Source organism: Lepeophtheirus salmonis, chromosome 6 (genome assembly GCF_016086655.4).
Source record: "Lepeophtheirus salmonis chromosome 6, UVic_Lsal_1.4, whole genome shotgun sequence".
Lineage (NCBI taxonomy): Eukaryota > Metazoa > Arthropoda > Copepoda > Siphonostomatoida > Caligidae > Lepeophtheirus > Lepeophtheirus salmonis.
Window position 1 is genome coordinate 7532555 of NC_052136.2, and position 13893 is coordinate 7546447.

Below are 13893 nucleotides of genomic sequence, written 5' to 3' on the forward strand. Positions count from 1 at the left end.
GTTCCATAGGTAGGAAGAATTGGCTTATAATTACCAACTATTTTGGGGCTTTAGTTTGCTTCCTTTTGGAAGAAGGGTAAACGTTTACAATAAAAGTAACAACGACCTTCCTCCTTTAAAAAAATCATTTAAAAAAGTGTGTGATAATTAAATTTACACCCTGTATGTGTATGTAACCAAATGCAGTTGTAATCAAAATAACAAGAAACCCATGGTGGTGACTTGGCTCAATAAATCTACCAACTCAAATATAAAGACACATTAGACATGGAGTCTCTGACTTGTTTAACGTCCTTCGAAGCCAAATAACATATTTTTTGACTGTGACTCCAATTTCCTTCGAAAAAAGAAAGGGTTTGGGACATTATTACTCCTGCAAGTATTATTGTTATTTTCTGTTCAACATTATAGCAAACAAAGAAGAGTTAGTGCCCTATGGAGTTTTATAAATATTTGACATTCATGAGGTTATTTATGCATTGGACAAGAGGGAGAACCAATACACCAATAATGGTTCTTACAATTAGTTACAAGGATGGTTTTCTTAATGAATTGAAGTACATTCATATGGTGTATTTGATTGGATTGTATTCTTTCATCCCTGTGTAGGTGAGGGGATGAGGAATATTATGGAGGTATGCGAGTCTCTTGTTTTGGGCAAAATATTTGAGGCACAGTCTAAAATAAGAAATATTATTCTTATAAAAATATTTAAGGGAGTCCGGGTAGAGTTGCAAATACTAATTTTCTTGACTGAATTACTCAAAGTTTAACTCGGACCGGCACGCCAAAATTTTTACACAACATCCCTACATGTTTGCTATTGTTTGAACCTATTAAGAGATTATACCATTTATTAGTCTTTCTACAAATTGTATTGAATGCGACTTGTAAAATATTAGCCGTCCCTCTACCCAGGAGCGGTTATAACAGTTTAAAAAATTGAGTTAATTATAAATTAAGAAAAATATTTGTAAAAATATTGAATTATTCAAATGAAACAAACTACAGGCAAAACTGACTGTATTATTATGATAAATATGCAGTCATCCTTTATTCACCTCTCCAAATCCGACATATCCTCTAAACAGCTAGATGTACATATGTATTCGTGATTTTAAAAACGGAATTCCATGGGACATCCATGGGGCCTCAATTCGATGATTAAGCAATTTCGAATCATCCCAACATAGTTTAAGAGTTAATCAACTGTGGATATAGTGTATTGACGTCACAAGGGTTAAATAATTTATAATTAGATGAGTATCATTAGCGAGTAATAGTCCTACTACAAAATACCTCTTAGTATTTGATTGGTGAAATTAATTTACTCATCCTTTACCTCTGTCCTGTTCCAGAGAAGAAGAGAGGGACGAATAAAAATTATTAATCAAATTGATGCACGCACGCGTCAACGACAACAACAATATATTCTACGCTTCCTCTTTTGAAAGAAAAGAAAAACATTTCAAACTCGCACACCCGCAGTTGAAATACGTGAAGGTCCGAGCAACATCTTTCGTTACATATCTACTTTACTATCGTCTGGTATTATATACCGAATTAGTTCGTTGTTTTAATATAATAATACATTATAATTAGTTAAAACAAAACGTGTGGCTTTCTGTCTTTCTTTCGATAATTGTGGATAGTATTTTTGCTAGTGTTTGGAAGGAATTTGTTAAAAGATGCGTGATAAATAGAGTTAGTATTTTACTATAGAGGTCGTCGTCAGTCATTACCACTTGTTGTGCTGTGTCCTCTATCTCTCTATGCTTTACTCGTCATGAATTCGATCTCTACTCCATCTTATTTAAAAAGGATGCTTATTTGTACATTTATATCACTCATCCTCCTTGGCACAGCTTGTGATGGCTACGGGAAAACGCATCATCGGAGAAATGCTCATTTAGGTAAGACGCTTCCTTAGTTATTACTTTAATATTTCAGTAAAACCCCTTAACCCGATCGCCTAAGTACTCGACATAGTGCCTTAACTACAGGGGCATCTGGGATCTTTGTACCATTAAAACATGGCTCCCCGTTTAAAACTGAAGAAGTTGGAACATCAAACTTTTGGCTTTTATGAAAAAGAAGGTTATTACAAAATTTGAAGAATACATAATTTAAAGTATCATATAAAAGTTACGGGACTGTCTGGATGAGAGTCGAGAAAACTTTTCCTTTGAGTAGCCCGAACAATAATCACCTTACTTTTGTACACAGTTCATACTTTGGTCACAGTCCTATAGTTGAGGTTTGTTAGAAAACTGATTCAGAACCCAAATGTATCTCACTTCTCAACGCTTCTTTCGGGAAAAACTCAACTTTGGGAGAGGGGGAGGGCGGAAGGGTTCTAGAATCTACCCTCATTACTAAAATTTTGTTCACAAATTGCAATATTAATACATATCGTAATTATATTGTGGTTAAATCCCATTTTTTTAATTTTGTGTAACACATATTTATATATATATATAAAGCTCTTTAGTCTTTTATTGAAAAAGTGCTCAAATTTCAAAATAGTGACAATACCTAAAAAATAATGCTAGTTCGGCTCTTCGTCTGAGCGTCCAGTTCCTAAGTTCTACTGTATCTTAATTTTTACTAGTACTTCAAAACATAATTTGATGTATCCATTAAGTCTTACTGACCTATTTATGGAACATGAAATAAACAAAATGATTTTTCATTAAGGGCGCTAATTATCCTTAAAAAAAACACATTCCTGGGGTCTTTCGGCAAAAAACATAGACTGAATCTTTAATCCATCAATGTGTTTTCGTTTAGTAAATCGTACTAGGTTGAACATAAATCCATTTTTCACCCCTATTGTAAGAGGCGTAAAAAAGGATTATTTTTTCTATTCACTTGCTGCTAAACAACAGTATATATATATACATACATAAATCGTCCATTTCCGATTTTTAATTGGATATAATTAAATAGAGATTATGACATATTTTCAAAGTATATATATTATGTAGATTAGTTTCCATAGACCATATAAAATTTGTGAAGGGTCAACACAAAAACAATCTTGAATAAATATAAAATAATGATAAATTGTCTATTAATTAGTTTTACTTAATAATTGCGACCAACCTAGTAATGATTCATAATAATATTTCGGTCAAATATGGGCTTTATATTCAAGTTTTGGATTCAATTTGAAATACTCAATAATATTTACTATAGTTTCATTTGATTTATGAGACTTAATTTGGCCCCGATATAGCCTTTCCAATAGTCGATGGTAATAAGGATTTTTTTGCGACCTTAAGTGAAAATTACGTTGCCTCCAAAGGATTTATCATAAGATTTTATTAACAAAAGTAGAATACAAATGTATTCTGGAGATTTTATTAACAGAAAGGGATGATCTTTTGTCGAGGAATGTAAATGTTATTTATACACAATTGATTGAGGGAAACATTTAGTATTGACAGGGACCACATTTCTACTCCTCTCCCATTTCTATATTAACTTAATAATCCTTCTTTTCGGACACTTTTTAATCATTTCTACAATATTTGAATGTTTGATCGTCTGGCTTTGATATCCTATGGAGTAATGTATATAAATAATCCACAGGAAGGCTGCATGGTTGCGTCCCTCTTACAAATTTCAATGCATTTTTAATCAACCTTCTTCACTTCTGTGACTGCATCTATCTTCTTGTTTTTCTATTATTATTATTGAAGTTAAGGAAGAGCGAAAAAATTTATGTATAAATCCGTCTCACTCATATCATTTCATTTAATCTTTGAAAATTAACACCTAATTTATTTGAAGCAAAGTTTTTTTTTTTTCAAAAAATACATGATGTGAATAGTAAAATGCTTTATAGATATTCACACAGATGCTGCACAGAAAGAGAACATATTTATTAGTGTTAAGCTTAAGTCTGGAAATCCTAAACCGGTCTACAAAAAAAAATCAAAAAAATCGGCCTTTATCCAATCCCACAAAAACAAATTTGAAAAAAATGGTTTTTTTAAAGGAAGGAAATTTTCAATCATTGAAATATCTTTTTAATTTTTGGTCTACGTTTTTAAACCACAGCATTATTAGTGTTGGATTCGGTTTGCAAATCCTAAACTATTCTGAGACAGTTTAATTTTAACCAATTCGGTACAACTTCAGTCTAGACAGCTCTCGTAGAAAATTCGTTCTTGATCTAAAATTGAGGGTTCTTTTTATAAAAATAATTTTTTAAAGGGTAATTTCCCACTTCGATTTCAATTTCGACCTATGGTTTCAATCTACGGTCTGAACCGAAATATTGGTCCAACTCAGCCTTAAAAATATCCCATTAGACCAAACCGAGTTTCAACACTAATATTTATGTACTATTGTACCTCAGTTGAGAAACCGCTAAACAACTGTTAGTTGTTAAAATAAAATAAACTACTACTCACTTTGAAAAATTAATCTCATGACTCCTAGTTACACGGACACACTGTGTGTTTTGTTACTTATTTATTAATATTATATTAGTATTAACAATGATTGACTCTTTGTCTTTGCGTATGTTTTGAACATGTTTTTTACTCTCCTTGTACGTTGTAAGTTCCGTTTATTTTTGACAAGTGAGCTTTGATATGTACGTAATAATATGTGACCCGTCAATACAAAAACAAGCATGAATGATTTTTCTCAAAATGGAGTCTGGATACCAATTGTATTCTTTCAGCAAATATTGTCAATTTCTATGCACAAAATATTCTTATCAATCCTTTGGAGGCACTTCAAATTGTATTTTAAGTAGAATAACTTTATTGTCATGATGAAAGTTTATTTGTAAGTCCATATCGGAACACACAAGCAGCATCATATATCAAATAATGTTTCTTAACTAAATTTAACATTATTGGGTATCTTAACTCATCCCATAAATTTGAATATAAAACCTATAATTGATCGAAATATGTCTATGTAAAATGGCTAAATATAAATTGTACATTTTATTTTTGTGTTGACTCACCACATATATATCATGAATATAATATGTTTTGTAACTTTGTTTTACTCTCATTCAGTTTAAGTTATCTCTCTACTATAATGTCCTCCATTCCATATGAAAATATAGAGCAGGGCTGATAGGTGATAAGGGGAATAGGCTCCTTGGACTTTGGTCCTTCATCAGTCATGAAAAAATGACGAACAAGTTACTAGGACGTTTCGTTGTTGTTTTTCCTTTTGAAAGGAACAAAGGTGCTACACGATTTGATGTGTGGTTAATTAACATGAAAACAATCTAGCATGAAAGTGAAGAAATGAACATAGTTTTTAGATCATATACCGTCCAATAGTTCATAGAGATATTTTGGTCATTTATAGCCTTTTTAATCAAATTTCCGGGATAAGTTGATATATACAAGAATGTTTACTAAAACAAAGAACTTTCATTTAATTTATGAGACTGTACTGGGACTCTATAATGCCTTTCAACTAAAATTTATCATTTTTTTTCATTTTGATTTTGACTTTTAAGTGCAATTTGGGACGTTTCCAAAGGATTAATCAGAATAATTTTGTTCGTATTAATTGATGATAATTCGTCAAAGAAAATAAATGTAATCAAGATTCATATTATGCCTAATTCTGATGGATCCCTTCCTTTTAAGATTATATTTTGAAACTAAGTTGCAAAAAAATAACCAACCCTATATTTATATTCTGTACATTGATTCTTTATTTGGTCTAATTAAAATAAATCATTCTCAAATATCTATATAATATAAATTTATTTATTTATTTACTTTTTGGTCGAATTTAATGATCTAAATATCCCTTATATGGAACTCCACAAAACATTAAAAGTTATAGTTATATATGTGTGTATAATAGGACCTGTAGATGAAATACTTGTTTTCTACCCTTTAAGATGTTGAATGTTGATGCATTCGTCATCCATATTATCTAGGTAAAATAATAGATACCTTCGCTTTTAATCAATTGATTTTTTAATTTGAAGAGATTGAGAGCGACCATTTTGATATAACAATATGTAGTAACAAATTTGCTGTCTTCAATGAATAATATATAAATGTAGTCATGAAAATTGTCTGGATTTTGGGCATATAAAAAAAGGAAAAGAAACTGAGAATCAGCATGGTAAGCCTGACAATTAGAAGAATGTTTTTTTTGGAGAGCTGCTCAGCTGTCATGACGTTTCCGCTATAGCCGCTACAATCAGCTGCGATGACGTATGAGTGGGATAAGGAAATAAACAAGGGTATTGGCAAGAATGAATCCGATGTCGATCCTCAATTCTACTCTGAGTCCAACGAGAACAATTATAACTCCGCAAAAAATCCTCAAAGTTACTCGCTATGATCACACATAAATGCTCAATCCGGTTTTGTATTTAATTGTAATTTATATTTAGTAGAAAAATAAGTTCACTCCTCAGAAATTAAATAATTATGACAACAGTTACGGAAAAGAAAATTAATTCTTGAGATTACCAATTCCAAAAAACAGGCCAACTAAAAAATACACACGATTTTCATCAATGTCGTATACAAATTGCAACTTGTATAAACAGATTGTGCAAGTTTCAATTTGTACGTCTTACCAATCACTTTGCCTTGTATAATTACAACAGCAGTCATTTTAATTACCATCGATTTATTGACGTCTTCTCAACTGGGCTCTCAGTTTTATAATAATTAATAAAGTAACACTGTATAACAAAAATATTTATTGAATTCATATTAAATGAGACTTGTGGCTTATTTGAGGCCTTTATGACGGGGTTGGGTCAATCCCATTTGAAACAGAGGGGTTCTTAATCACTCATTAATACTATCAAGATTGATTATAGAGAATAAATGCGGAGTAATACAATGTGTAGCGTGAGAGTGTGACATTGGTTGAAAATACTGGAGTCTTGCGGGATACTTGAGAGACCTGTAATATGTATGAAAGAGTAAAATATCTTTGAGTATTTGAAAATTACCCTGCACCAGATAATTATTTGCAATTAGTATCAAATTCATTAAAAAGGTTAAGAATTACACCATTAATATAATAAAATATTTAATTTTTGCATTATCCTCACCACAATTACTGTAAATTATTCATCTCATTTTTGTTGTAATTTGTTCATAATTGCAAAGCAATCTCGTAGTGGTCACTTTTATCATTACTATTTGCCTGTAGTTATTATGTACTGAGTATCCCTGTGATCGATTAGGGACGATAAATGTAAGATAATTAGACAACAATATCTTATTATTTTGCATTGTTAATTTGTATCTACAATATGGAAATAAGATTGTATAACGATGTAATAACATGTTTTCAAACCCTTTTAGGATCTGATATATAATAAAACTAGGCATTTTTGGTAGAAAATACAGTTTCAGTTATTTTATTTGTTGGTCCTATTTTAACATTCAATAATTGACCATTTCCCGTAATATAAATGAAAAAGGGGCTTCTTTAGTATTCAACTTGGTTGTTAAGGCCCCCAAAATGGCCTACATCAACAAAGCTGACATCACATAAACATGCTCTATGACGTTGACTTTTATTTTTAAGTTTTAAAAAATAGAGTCAAGGATCATCGCCTTGACAAATAATAACAGCTAGCTGTTGAGTTACTATCAGCTTTTTAAAAAGCAAGTCCAAATGCAAGATATTTATCTTGAGAGTTGTTTTTTCGCATATCTTTCTTTATTATTGCCTTGACTGACTAAAACAAAAAACAACAACTAAAGATTATAAACGAGTCTTAAATCATCAGACACACATACATATATGTTTATATATATAATATAATTTTTATGATTTATTACTTTAGTGTTAAATTTAATAATAATAATAATAATTTGGTAATATATAAATGTTTTTATTTTATTTTTGAAGAAGTTAGTTCTTTCTTGTCGGTTGAAAATGTATATAATGTTATATTTATTACTAAAGCTTTTTAAGAATGAAGGGGAAGGTGTGATTAAAGTTGATTGAAAATATTCGAATATTAATAATTTTATTGATAAATCTTTAGAATAACTTTTTTTTGTATTTTTTTTATCGTAACCTTTTATTGGATATTCTATTGAGTCTACAAATAACATGTAGATTTTAATCTATATATATTGTGTACATATTAGATTGCCCTGTTTTTTGGGTTAATACCCCCCCCATTTTACAATTGTACAAAAACCTTTTCTGCTGGGGAGAAAAAAAAACTGACTTTGATAAATGATGAAGCATCTTAGCCCATTTTTGTTTCAGTAAAAGTAATATAAATTCGAAAAAAGGTATTTTTGGATAATAATTTGAAATTTGAATTTGAAAAAAAAATTTTCAGGAAGAAATTATTCATTTGAAAAACTAAAAAAAAAAGATTTCCAGCCCTAAAATAGTCATTTGAGGCCCTTGTACCACCGTCCTGAATATAATTCTATGAGTCAAAAAGTTTAATTTTGTAGATTTTTTAGTACATAGAGTCAAATTTGTATAAAAGAAACTGCTATTTTCAGATAAAAAATTCATTATATCCGGATTTTTTTTTTATGTACAAAGTTTTTAAAAATATCACAATTTTTGGATTCATCAATAAATAAGTAATTTTAAAAGTCCATGTTCCGCTTTTCGAAGCAATCTGTGTTTGATTAGATTCTGTTTTAACAGATCATCTAGGATTTTACATTATCTTCCAGCAAAATTCCTTTTCAGGGGCACTCATCATATGTATCCGTATTGATTGAAAAGCAATGTGATACGAATATAAAAAGAGACACAGAGAACGAAAATGTTGTCGTCAGGTTACGATCTGTACCTATAAAAAGGAAAATCCCAATGAGAATTCCTCATTCTTGTGAATTCCTATAAAGTTGATAGCAAAAGGAGAAGAAATAGTTGACTTAATCCGGATTTTTTACATCTTATTTCCTCTAGGCCAAGTAGCTTATGTAGTAAAAAAATGATGTCTGCGAGAACGTTGACTATAAGAGTATTTTTATTATATCCTAATTTGATTTTATGTGGCTTATGAGTAATTATTTTATGCAACTAGTTTTTAATCATTTAAGAGGGTTCCGATGTGCTCAATGATTTGCAATTTCCCTGTTTTATAAAAGATAATGCTCTGCTTTTTTGATATGCAACTATCATTTTAACCATAGTTAAATTTTGCTATCTTACGTTTGATAAAATAGGGAAACTGAATATCATTGAACACATCTTCAATACTTAAAAACACCATGTTTTGACCTAATAAACCAAATACTAAAAAAATTATATAAAGCACAATTTTTGAACCATAGCATCATATTTGAAACACTGGTACAATAGATCTAGAAATGGCCCATTTTGACCCAAAAATGCCATTTTTTCCTAATAAATATGGCCTGTTGTACTCTAAAAATGGTCCGAGAGGTTTCAAACGCTGATTGTTGCCATCAAAAAGGGTTTTTTATTTGGAAGGTAATAATATGAACCCGACAACGGGACAGTCTAATAGTGTATACCTATATAGATATTCATATTGAAAGTCTTATAGGCAATCAATAATTATGAACAAATAAGACATTGTGATTCAAGGATGGAGTATTGTATATACATACATCTATTTTGATAGTCCTACATAATATTATATTCTTCATCCCATAATAATGAATGCTCCAAATACTCTTTCTTTAACTCTTTTTCATGTTCGACTTTCACTCTTTGAAAATGTTTATTTTAGAGCTAGGAGAAGTGAAAGAAACTACATATTTATATATATATATATATGTAGAACTTTTACTTTAAATAAATACATATTGTTTGTAATAAACAAGGATTGTGTTTATTGCTCATATAATGCATCTACGTTTATTACACTTCTTCTAGTATTCAAATAGTAGAAGTTAAGGGTATGGGTTTCTACATCTATCGAACCGTGAACATTAAAGGAATACCCTCTAGTACGCGTACTCTTGTGTCGTTCTGAATTTATTTTGTACAATATTGTCTTAGGATAGGTCCTATCGTGTATTTTTGGGACCGGTCCTTAGGACTGTCAGTCCTCGGTCCTTAACTGTTGGTCCTTGATTTTTTTTTAAATATGTCGATGGCTTATTAAGTCAAACAAGAAATATACGATATATTAAGAGCATATCTTGCAAAAATATTTCTGTTTTATCTAAAATGCCATATTATACGAATATATCTAAATATCCAAATAAAATCATATTTGAAACACTGGTACAAGAGATCTAAAAATGGGCCATTTTTTCCTAATAAATATAGCCTGTTGTACTCTAAAAATGGTCTGAGAGGTTTCAAACGCTGATTGTTGCCATCAAAAAAGGTTTTTTATTTGGAAGGTAATTATCTGAACCCGATATTAATAGCCAAATTATCGTAACATCAAAAAAGTGCTATTGTCTTTTCATCCTATTGGTCTCATATTTAATGTTAATACATAAAAACAAAGAAATTCAGACCTTTGAAATGAATTTCTCAGATCTATTTTACTATAAAAAATGGAAAACTCCATTATTCATAATGAAAGAATTGTGTTTTCTACCTTAATTCCGTGTAATATATATTTGAGTTACGAACAATATTATTATTTTTACTTAACTATATAATTTTTTCTAAAAATGTCTAACTGAGTTATTAAAAAGAAAAACACCCTCAATGAGATCATAGTGGATTGATTTTACCTTCTTTAATGATAGTCAATTTGGACTGTGCCGCAGTCTTCGGGCCTTAATCAAGACTGGCAAAATCAAAATGTTATAATTTTCAAAGTCTAACAACTCTTTTCTTCTAAATTAAGGAGTTATTTAATTGAAAAAAGTTCTTGTTGTTTGTAGGTGTGCAAATGCGACGATAAAAAAAAAGTTAATGAATGTAATACGTGAGTAACTATCGTGCTTCCAAAAATTACATACTGGAGCGTCCCTTTTTGATTCTGAATACAAATCGGAAACATTTTAAATTACAGAATATCTTTATTTTGAAAAAATGAAGAATTATAAATGATTATTTATAGTATGCAAAGTTCTTATAAATAAGTTGTACATTGGTCCGTTCCAAAATTATGCAAGTCGTAACAGTACACGTCCGATAGATGTGGAAACTCACCTTCACTCTTAAAATTATTAGGAAACTCCAGTTTACTCTTTTTTTATTGTTGTTGTGAAAGGTTGAAACATAACATTGTTGTGATATAGAAGTTGTATTTAAAAAAAGTCGTAACCCCTTGGCGTGATATTTATTTTTTCCATGAAAAAAAATTGAAGTTATTTTTGGAGTTAAAGACACATTGGAGAAGAAGAAGAAAAAAAAAATGGCTTCGCCACTGTGGGAATGTTTTTTAAACTAGTTTTGTTTAATCTATTACATTTTATCTTGGTGTTGTTTTTTGTAGTTTTTTTCCCCTTCAATTTCTAAAGGAGTTATTATATGATTTGTTTCTTCGTTTTTTCCTGAAGAGATATACTTGTTTTAAATATATGTCTGATATTATGTGATATTTTAAGTATTGATTGAGTCCAAAATGAGAAATCTGATATTATTATTGTAAATATTACCAAATGGAATTTAAATATATTGAATGTGCAGAGTGCAACAGGGAAATTTTCCACAATCAAGAAGCAAAACCTTAATAACTTTTTATACGAGAAGTATAATGAAAAATATTTTTGAAATTAAAATCTTGACTCCATCCCATTCTTCTTGCCCCCCCTCATGTTCTGGAATGTCCTCAGGGTCACACTGACTATGTCCTAAATTCTTTTTGGATCAAAATCTGCGTCGAGAAGATCCGATACCCTTTGCTTTTTTTATTCAATGTGGAAGAAAAACAACACATGTATCAGAAAATTATTTGAGATGTTTCCTAAAACCTTAATTAGCTCTAAAAATAATAATTTTAATGACGCTGAAAATTTCCCTGTTACACTCTGTAAAATTTTATAGTGGTTTCAAAAATAAAAAAAGTTTAACAGATTTAAATTTGTTGTTTTAAATGTGGAAAAATATTGATATTTAGTAAAATATTTAAATTCACTTTTGATGAATCATTATACAGAATGAAATATAGATTGACGTCTTAGCTATCAAACAAAAAATACGAAAAGAAAGTTTGATTTAAAAACAAGGGTAGTAAGAAATATTGAATTTATGATACAATTGTGTCCCTTGGGTGCAAAGGAGTTAAAACATAAGAAAACTTCAATTGAAGATTTCAGACAGTTATCTGGACCAAAATTTCAGTCCATATCGACATAAAAAAAACACTTGAGACTAATTTTATCTAGTCAAACGGTACTATAGAGGTACTGGTGCATTTAAAACGGTGCTATACTAAATTGAGAGTGGAGTCTATACTAGCTGCTCCTTTACGTTATAAGAATGAAGACTCGCCAATGACCTAATCCCTCAATTTTTTTAGGCAACCCTCCCTACTCAGACCAAACAAAATCCTGAAAAGGTTATACATGTAAATTGCCCTTAACAACATGCTTTTTTAAATACTTTTAGTCAAAAAAAGTATAGAAAAAAAAACTATACAAATTTTGCTACTAAATATTGATAATCGGTCTCAGACTGAGTCGTATCACTAGTGGTTACATTACGAAAAAAAAGTTCTGAAAATCGTTAGATTGACAACCGGAAACAATATGAAATGGCTTAAAGAAGAGAGGACTTGTATGCTTTAATGTTGAACATTATTATTTTATTGTATTCCTATCAAATCCCCCCCCTACTCTGGATGGAGTTTCTATTCGAAAAAATTGGGTTATTAGGAATGTATTTTTTATTCACATTTTGATTGACATGAGGCATCAAGCTGTGCTGTACCTATACAAAAAATAACTTATGAGTTCGACAGATATAATTATTGTTTCATAAAAATATGGATAAAACCCATTTAGGTATTTGTTTTTCGAATATATTGTTTGCCATGTTTGTCTTTATTTTTATCCTGACATCTGCTTCAATTTTGACATTAATTTCTAAGGGTTATAATAATACTCACTTATTATATTTATTAAAAGGATTTCTCAAGGAGCAAAGGTGTTGTTGATTGTATACATATAGGTTGGTACTTACATTATTGACCAGCTGGGAGATTATTTATAACAATATGTAATTCTTGTGTCATTTGATTCCCTCACCTTTTTGTATCTATGGGTGTTTTTCTCTCGAAATGTTGGGGAAGCATAGTCCAAAAAGGTTTTTTTATAAACAGAATGAAGAAATATAAAGTTTCATGTATATTAATCAATATTTAGAGGTCGCTCAATATTCATAAAGTTTCTTAACTAATATATATATATATTATTTTTTTTCAAAAAATACCAATTGCTATCTTAAAAATAATCATTCGGGTCAAAATAAAGTAATTTATAAATAATAACCAATATTTTAATAGTTATAATATAGTTTTATGAAAAAAATGTTAAATAAAGCATTGTTGTACTAATTTTAACGTTTTTGAAAGTGAAAAAGTCCATATATTTGATTAAATATTACAATGTTTGTGTGAACATTTAAAGATAATTTCCCATCGACAGTAAAAATGTGAAATCAAAGAGACAAACAGTCTTAAATTGTACACATTTATGATTTTTCGTTGTTTTATTGTATCATTGTCAAAATACAACTATATAATATGTAAATGTCATGTCCCTTAGATTATATCCTTGATATACTTTTTATGCTTAAAAGTCACAAAAAATAATGTGTAGTATATACACGGGACTACGTCAATACAAAAGCATGTTAGAATAAATTTGATCTAAATTGAGTGTACATATTTGTATTCTTGGAAAGATTTATCGTTGTTTTCTATCAACAAATTCTTGCATATTTAAAGAATTTTAAAATAGAATGATTCAGCCGTATTTTGCAAAGTTTTATGCCCCCAATCCATTGCTA

At 29.7% G+C, this 13893-nt stretch overlaps 1 protein-coding gene across 1 annotated transcript in view; it reads left to right on the forward strand.

The window, feature by feature from the left end:
* Window positions 1-1469: 1469 nt before the first annotated feature.
* The window catches only part of LOC121119791 (uncharacterized), a 42071-nt gene continuing 29647 nt past the window's right edge, over window positions 1470-13893 (forward strand). The window contains exon 1 of the mRNA XM_040714586.2: window positions 1470-1913. Within this exon, the coding sequence (XP_040570520.1) occupies window positions 1787-1913 (127 nt within the window). The 5' untranslated portion in view covers window positions 1470-1786. The remainder of the gene's footprint in view (window positions 1914-13893) is intronic.